The 8,592-nt window shown below is 45.9% G+C and overlaps 1 protein-coding gene across 1 annotated transcript; it reads left to right on the top strand.

Annotated features, from left to right (window-relative positions):
* Positions 1 to 5,948: 5,948 nt before the first annotated feature.
* LOC115475066 (putative nuclease HARBI1) lies at positions 5,949 to 7,755 on the top strand. Its single transcript, XM_030210806.1, has 3 exons — positions 5,949 to 6,300; positions 6,723 to 7,073; positions 7,376 to 7,755. Exons 1-3 carry the CDS (start codon positions 5,949 to 5,951, stop codon positions 7,753 to 7,755), a joined length of 1,083 nt encoding a protein of 360 aa, XP_030066666.1.
* The last annotated feature ends 837 nt before the right edge of the window (positions 7,756 to 8,592 follow it).

Raw genomic sequence — 8,592 nt, forward strand, 5'->3', positions numbered from 1 at the left:
GCCTCTCCCCAGCCCTCCCATCGATGTGCAGTGATTTTTCCGTCCCTCCCCTGCCCTCACCTCTCCCATATCCAACGATTCTTCGTCCCCCAGCGTCCTCCTTCACTGCCTGCCAGCCAGCGTCAGACTCAGAAGCGAACAGTGCAGGCAGCGATTGGCTGGCAGCGTCGTAGCTTCCCTCTGCAAGTCCCGCCTACAACTTCCTGTTTACGCATAGGCGGGACTTGCAGAGGGAAGCTACGACGCTGTCGCCAATCGCTGCCTGCACCGTTCGCTTCTGAGTCCGACTGGCTGGCAGGCAGTGAAGGAGGACGCTGGGGGACGAAGAATCGCTGGATATGAGAGAGGTGAGGGCAGGGGAGGGACGGAAAAATCGCTGCACATCGATGGGAGGGCAGGAGAGAGGTGGAGAATCGCTGGAAGTAATGGGAGGGGAGGAGGAGAAAAAGGTGCTGGTACCACAAAAAAAGCACTGTATATATATAGCACCGCCCATGCCCCATGCCTTTTGCATAATCCTGCTCCTAGCCCCTTATTTGCATAACCCTCCCCAAACCCTGACCCCTTTCTTCCATGATCCTACTCCAAACTCTGCCCCTTTCAGTGGCATCACATGAAGTATCATAACCCTGCCCCTTTCCAAGATGGTGGCTACTGGATACATCATGTCACTTCCTGTTTCACATTATTTGCTGCCATATTGGATTTGGGTCACATGACAGGAAGTGATGTTAAAACAAACCTGACACCACCCTCTACAGTATAGGAGGACTGTGTGCAGCCTAAACTTTTTTCTCTCTCTCAGCAAAGAAAGTAGGCATTTTTTAGCCTTCACACTACTTTAAACTCTTTTTCTGCACAGTACAGTAAAAACAAAATATTCATTTTTTAGCCTTCACACTACTTTAAACTTTTTCTGAGCAGTACTGAAAATAGGTTTGGCCCCCACACTCCCCCTCATCCTCCTCCCGAACCCCAGAAAGAAAAAAGGGATTTTTAGTCAGTGTAGTTAGCCTTCAGACTACTTTAAACTTCTTTTTGTGAACAGTGCTGCAAAAAGGCTTGACCCCAGACCCCCCTTCCTCCTACCCCCAAGCCCCGGTGTCAGCCCGATGTGTTTTCTCAGGAAAGATTAAAAAAAGTTATTTTTACCAGGTGCAGGAAAAAAAATAAAAGCAAAATAATATTTTAGGCTTTAAATGGTACGTATGCAAAAGAATTAGTTTGAACGGTTAGTGTTGGTTTTACAATCGTTCCCCCTCTCATCTTCCCTTGCAGCTCAACAGACAGTAAAGCTCTCATACACAGAGACCATTAGATTGCCTGCTTTAAACTCACCTTTTAAATCACACTGTGTTTAACATCCTATTCTGATCAGTGCAGCACAAAAAGCTGTTTAATTTTTAAGACAGCAAGTCCTAAAGTGTGTTTATTTATTTTTTTTACATTTATATTTTTACTTTTACATTTCTTTTATATTCCACTAATACCAATTAATTTGAAGTGGGTTACATTAAGAGAAAGTGGAAACAGTAAACCAGGAATTACATTAATATACAACATTTCCATAAAATAACAAATTTACATCAAATATCTAACTATCATCTAGAATTTCATCTATCCACAACATATTTTTGGAACAGAATAGTTTTTACAGGTGTGAGCTGGTAATACATTCCAAACTTCTTTTTATGGTGCATAACGCTAACCCAGACACCCCCTCCTCCTGAAGCAAACGGCAGATGATGGAGTGATGTGCTGTATTATGTGAAATAATCCACACCTTCTCCCCTCCCATATTGCCCACATCCCTCCTTTCTGCAGCCAGATAAAAAGCTGTGTTGAACTTTTAAAACAAACCTGCTGTCCCTCTCACCCTCCCCTATCCCCCACACCCTCTCCTTTCCGCAGCTAGACCAAAAGAAAAAAAGCTGTGTTGAATTTTTAAAACAAACTTAAAGGTTTTACAAACTTTTTTTCATACACAGACATCAGGAAACATGCTGATTTTAACTCGGTGTGAGCTCAAACAGGCTGATAAGCAGCACCTCTGTCTACCCCCTCAAGCATCCCCCCTCCCTTTTTTCTGTGGTCATGTTGAAAGAAAAAAGCAGCTGTTTTTAGAGACCAGAGTCTCACACAACAGTCAGTGTGTTTTTAGATAGAAAACCTCAGAACCACACAATTACAGTATTTATTCTATGCTAAAAACCCACCTTTTCACCACTGCTTTTGACTCCTAGCCACTACTCAATTTGCCCTCCCCTTGTTCCTTCTCACCCAGTACTTCCCTTGTCCTTAATTGTTTTGTCTGTCTGTCTTATTTTTAGATTGTAAGCTCTTTTGAGCAGGGACTGTCTCTATGTTGGATGTTCAGTGCTGCATGCGTCTGGTAGCGCTATACAAATGTTAATAATAATAATAATAATTTATCAATTTGGCACAAATCATGCAAAACACAGCAGTTCCTTTAGCAATGGGGCATGTGCACAAGATCTGCGTGGTAAGCAAAGCTCTTGTGCTCATCCCAGTCATGGCCAAGGGGAAGAGACCCCAGTGTGGTAGAGGGCTGTGGTGAGTGGAGGCTCCATGGGCAGAGGTAAGTCGGTAACTTCATGGAGCTAAAAGACTGTTTTTAAACGAGAGCCACAAGGCATCACCTAGCACAAATACAGACAAAGCAGCAACAGGGAAATCAGATCCCGCCTGTAGAACACAAGGAAGTAAAATACAAAGCAAAGAACTCACGAGCAACACTCTGACAGTGCTTTTCTGCAAATAGTTGACTTGTAGATTGCAGGATACACAACTCCCCAGGCATTTCAAATTCTACTGAGTTCTTCAGGTTCAAGCCTAAAAATGCTTGTCCTTCCTCTTCAGGCACCCTAATGCCAGCTCTAAGTTGGCACAGGGTTTCCAGTGGTAAAGATGCCCTTGTTGAGTGTGCTGTTCTCTGAGCATGGGAGGGAATAGGAAATCTACATCACACTACATTAACATGCTATTTGCGCTGTTCTTTAGTGAACTCATTGTTTTCTGTGCTCCAAGCCTCTGAGCATTGTGCTCTAGTAAATGCAGGTGCTAGTCTGGTGCTAATGGCCTTTATTGCCCGTGTTTGCTTCTGAGCATCTGTGCCTGAATCTGTCTCCCTACAAAGCTGTTTTAAGATAAGTTTCATAAAACCCAGAGGGTTCTGGCTTGTCAGGAGCTTTAAATATCTGTTTTTAAACTCCTTTTCTGAACAAAGCAGCAAAAAAGCTTGATCTCCCTCCCCTCATCTCTCACAGCCCACCTGTCAAGGCACATAACAGTTTCCTTGTTTGTGTGAGCTCAATCAGACTCCTCTTCTTCCTGGGGATTTGCAAAACTCTCTGAGGCAGATGCACTAAACGTTTTTCATCGTTAAATGAGCCCTCGGGGAAGAATTTCCGATCCTTTCCATGCACTAAAGCCTATTTTTCGACGGTAGTAGCAGCTAACGAAAACGGAATGGAGATGAGCAATTAGTGTGAAAACCCCATTGAAACGACATGCACTAACCTTTTCCGATTGCCTTTACGCAGGAAAAAGGCAGGAAAACTAACGAGAGGTCTGGACCTCTCGTTAGGACAGCTCTGTGCCAGGAAAAAGTGTTAAGTGAAAAAATAAACAAACTTTGAGCCAATCCCAGCGCATTAGCAGAGCTAAAAGCGCTGTGATTGGTCCAAGGGATGTCAGAAAACACATAAAAAAATAATAAAAAAAAAAGGATCGGGAGGGGGCAAGGGCGCTCATCATAACCACGTCATAACCACGTTCATATAGCACGTGCATAACATACGCAGTTAATTTACGTGCAGCAGTTATGGCAGCCAGAGGAAGAAAGCCTAATTTTGCAGATATGGATGTCCTCTGGCTCGCTCAACTTTTCATAATAAATGAAAAGCGTCTTTTCCCCCGCGCAGGGAGAAGGAGGAATATCGGGCGGATGGACAAGGGCTGGGAGACTCTACAACGCCTGTTTAATAAGCGTTCCTCCTTTCCCAGATCTGTAAGTTGGCAGTATATAGGGCTCTACGCACAGTGTCGTACCAAGGGGGTGGGGGCGGTCATCCTATTCACAGAGGGTGTCCGTTCATGGGGGGCCGGGGGGGCACACCCTATGAACACCAGTCATTACATATAACAGATTTTTGCATGTGCATGAAAAAACAAAGGTGGTCCAGTTACTGACATCGACAGTGCATGCCTATTTCCAGTTTTTAATGTACATCTGCTTTCCCTTTTTTTGGGTTTACAGGTTGAGGAGCTAAAAAAACGTGCGCGGGCGTTGCGCAAGGACCACCCCGAATGGCTAAAGGAGGTGAAGGCAAACCTTGACAACAGCCCAGGTATTGGTTCATTTGACATGAGTCTGCCACATTACAGGTTTGATAGTGGCCTTGTGCTTTTATGTGATAGACAATGTTTGTCCGTGCAGAATTGTCATCTTCTGAGGACGAGGAGCAGGAGGAGGAGGAGGAGCAGGAGGAGGATGACGTCGTTGAAGGGTCCCTGGCTGCTGTCGCACCTCCCCGCCCTTCCGCTCCTACCCCTGGTCCCCACCTCCTGCCTTATGCCCGTTGCCGTCCCGGCCCCTCCTCAGGTCTCCAGCCCCCCCCCAAGAGATCCCGCCAGTCCATTGTCTTGCGCCTCCCTGCTCCCAGGTATGGCCCTTCCCACCTTTCCTCTCCTCCTCCCCGTCTACATTCCAGTCCCACCAGCCCTCCTGTTTCCCCCGCTTCCCCCCCTCCGCCGCATAGTCCCACCAGCCCCCCTGTTTCCCCCGCTTCCCCCCCTCCGCCGCATAGTCCCACCAGCCCCCCTGTTTCACCCGCTTCCCCCCCTCCGCCGCATAGTCCCACCAGCCCTCCTAGTACCTCCTTTCACGCTCCCCATCTGACCTCCCTCCCTCTTTCCCTAAGCCATGCCGTCCCATCCACCTCCGCAGAGGAAGTCACCCCTGTCCTTGAGATGTTCCAGATGGAGGAACAGGAGGGTGAGTTACCAAAGTCTGCGTCATGACTCATCTCTAGCCTCGTTATACTTGTTCATAATAATAATGTTGGCTATTATTGCATATCACTGTGTGTTTCTGTTTTACAGCAATTCGTGGTGATGTTTTCTGACAGTTCTTCCATTGTCTTTTGTAACAGGTGCCATTGTGGACCTCACAGGGGAGGACAACAGTGATGTCCCCTCACTACTGACCACCCCCCCACCACCCCAAACTATGAACCGCAGTGTCTCTCCCATGCCCCCTCCTCCCACTGAAACCCGTGGGACATGTACCTTCCCCACTCCCACCCGCGACCGAAGCACCTCCACCACTCTCCCCACTGTGCAAGATCGGGCCACATCTCCCCATATGCCTCTCCCCCTAATTAACCTTCCCCCAGATGAGCTCCAGGACATGGCCCAGACCCTGCGCATGGGAGGACAGGCACTGGCGGACCTTGCTGAAGTTATCCAGTACCTGTCCTCCAGCGTACAGCGCCCTTGAAAAAAAGTTGCCCCAAATAAATTTATTTTACAACTGTAAGTTGTCGCACATAAAAAAAAAAAAAGTTATGTTACAACTGTATAAAAGTTGAAAAAAAAAAAAAAAACAGTTATGTTACAACTTTATAAGTTGCACAGAAAAAAAAAAAACAAAAAAAAGAGTTATCTTACAACGTTATAAGTTGACCAGAAAAAAAAAAAAACAAAAAAAAAAAGTTATATATATCTTTTTTCGGCTTTAGAAATAAATACTTTCAAAGCCTGCGGCCGTACACGAGCGACAATATGTTACGTTTATTTTATGCGCCACCATGGAGCACCGTCTGATTGGCTGCTCGTTTGGCGCTTAAATATGACGTACATTTTGCGCTCTATAGAGAAGCGTTCGTCCTCGTGTTTCCCCGGCTCGCGAATAGAAAAAAGAAGTCATGGATGGTGGGTTTTTCCTTGCACAGTTGGACTTTTTCCCTGCCATGGATTATGACCACATGCAGGAAGAGGAGGTAACAGAAACCATTGTACACCACCCTGTCCACGTTCGCCCACGCCGGCTCCCCCGCCCACGTGTGTTTCGTCAACGGCTGGTTCTGGAACACATGTCAGACAGAAAAATCGTGGATGACTACCGCTTGACCAGAACAGCTATACATCAACTGTACCATGAAATTAGAGATGATATTGACCCAACCACACATAGATCTCACGCAGTGCCTGGCCTTGCTAAGCTGCTTACTGTTCTGCAGTTCTTAGCCACAGGCACATTCCAGCATGTGTTAGGGGGTAACAGCGGCGTGGACCAGGCAACTGTTTCAAGACATCTTTCGCAGGTAATACTACGCTTTTTGCCCTGTCATCCAAGAGTTATTTTAAAAAGTAAAAACTTCAGATCCAGCATCACTGGTCTGTTTTTGATAGGGTTACCATACGGCTCCAGAAAGAGGACACATTGATCCACTGTGGGTTTTGCTTCCATTGAAAGCTATGGAAGTAAAACCCAGACTGGCGCAATCTGTTCTCCTTTTTCTGGAGCCATATGGTAACCCGTTTTTGAAGAGCGTGATCCAGTTCCCACTCCTGTTTTTTGCGGCGTGCATTTCGCTACACCCTATCCTCATCCCACCCCTCCTCCATCGTTGTGCGACCCTCCTTCTGCAATGTATAAAACATGGATAACCAATCCCAAAATTTGCACTGTGTTTCAGGTCCTGCACGCACTGAAAAAATGCGTTCGCCAGCACATAGCATTTCCCACAGGGAAGAAGAACAGAGGAGGGTCAAGCAGGACTTCTACAAGATTGCGCGGTTACCCAATGTCCTAGGAGCTATAGACTGCACACATGTTGCCTTGACCCCGCCTGCGGATCGAGAACTGCAGTATCGAAACCGCAAGATGGGACACTCGCTGAATGTGCAAGTGGTTTGTGATGCTAACCTTAGGATCCGTGATGTTGTTACACGTTTTCCAGGGAGCTGCCATGACTCTTACATATTGTCTAACAGTGCACTGGGAAGGAAGTTTGCAGAGGGGCAGAATCAAAACGGATGGCTTCTTGGTGAGTTGCTTACATTTGCTTTACTGGTGTGGTTGATACTACAACATACTACTAATTAACAATGATGTATAGAACAACACACATGGAAATTCCTAACTGCCATTTCTTTATAGTGCCCTGGTGGCCTACTGACCACTTCCGTCTTCCTGGTGAAAGGCGGAAAAGGTCACTATACCAACGGGCTACTTATAGGTAAATGTGTGTTAGGTGGCTGTGACTTAGGACATGAAAAGTTCATTACGGATATTTTGCGACCCTTTAATATTATGTTCTCACACTTATGAACTGTTGTGTTCCTGCAGGGGATGCTGGATATGGGTCGAAAACATGGCTACTGACCCCGCTTGCAGTGCCCCGGTCTGATGCAGAGAAGCGTTACAACGAGGCACACATTGCAACAAGATGCACAATAGAGCGCACGTTTGGGGTATTGAAGAGCAGGTTTCGCTGCTTGCACATCTCTGGTGGCTCCCTGCAATACTCCCCTGAAAAGGTAGCTGACATAGTGCTTGTATGCTGCATGCTTCATAACATTGCACTGAAGCATCACCTTGACATCGACATTGTAGTCCCTCCAGAAGTGGACATTGCCTCCTCGGACAGAGGGACAGATGCAAGCAAGGGAAATGCTGTGCGCCGGAAGGTTATCCATGATTTCTTTTCTGAACCTCGCCATCCTTAGTAGCCTAGTACCACTTGTATGACCTGTCTGTCAGATTCCTGGTCAAGGAGGGATATAGGCAAGTCCCACATAGCGTGTGTGTGTCAGTTAAGAACTTACAGACCAAAATCCTATATCCCTTCTGGAATGGGGAACATGTCAGCACAGAACTTGCATATGAACGGTGTGTCATTAGCTGGTGTCAACAGATAATGCTATGGGGTTAACATTGCAGCAATACTATGATTAGCAAATCACTATTTGTCACAACCTACGTCCTCATATAAACTTATAAAACAACATCGAAACAGTTCAGAACAAATACTTTTATTAATTAAACAGGAGAAAAAAAAGGAAATGTTTGATAAAGCTGGAAAAGACAGCATAGCGAGATGTGTTTCTAGCTCCGTCGGACCATGTTCCGATGTTCCACAGCACCTTCAAAACAACCAAAAAAACAATTACAATTTGCATTTTACTGTTTTGGTTTGGGGGGTGATACCAAACAGTTTCAAAGTTTGAAATATACCTGTTAACAAACATTTCGGACAACCCTTTCACATGGCGACAAAACAACAGTGCACAAATGTCAATAAAAACTATCAATGCATTTCACAAAAATATCCCCTGTTATGTAACCACAATTGGAAAACCTCTTTTCAGGCTCAAAAAAAAGGGCTTGCACTCCCCTCCCACAGCCCCACCGGTTTCAGTCAGCGGGTAACAAATGAAACTTACTATCCAATGACTGGCTGTTACAAAGCCGGGGTATGTGTGGGTATTCCGTTGTTCTGTCGTCATCGCCGTGTTCTGCTGCTCTGTTGCTGCAATGAAACAACATAACATTAAACTTCATAT

Source organism: Microcaecilia unicolor, chromosome 7 (genome assembly GCF_901765095.1).
Source record: "Microcaecilia unicolor chromosome 7, aMicUni1.1, whole genome shotgun sequence".
NCBI lineage: Eukaryota > Metazoa > Chordata > Amphibia > Gymnophiona > Siphonopidae > Microcaecilia > Microcaecilia unicolor.

Bases quoted from the DNA above. Each gene is read 5' to 3' on its own strand.
- LOC115475066 (XM_030210806.1), top strand. From the start codon at position 5,949: ATGGATGGTGGGTTTTTCCTTGCACAGTTGGACTTTTTCCCTGCCATG. The intron at 6,301-6,722 runs GTAACAGCGGCG...ACTGTGTTTCAG, and splicing joins ATTCCAGCATGTGTTAGGGG to GTCCTGCACGCACTGAAAAA. The intron at 7,074-7,375 runs GTGAGTTGCTTA...GTGTTCCTGCAG, and splicing joins TCAAAACGGATGGCTTCTTG to GGGATGCTGGATATGGGTCG.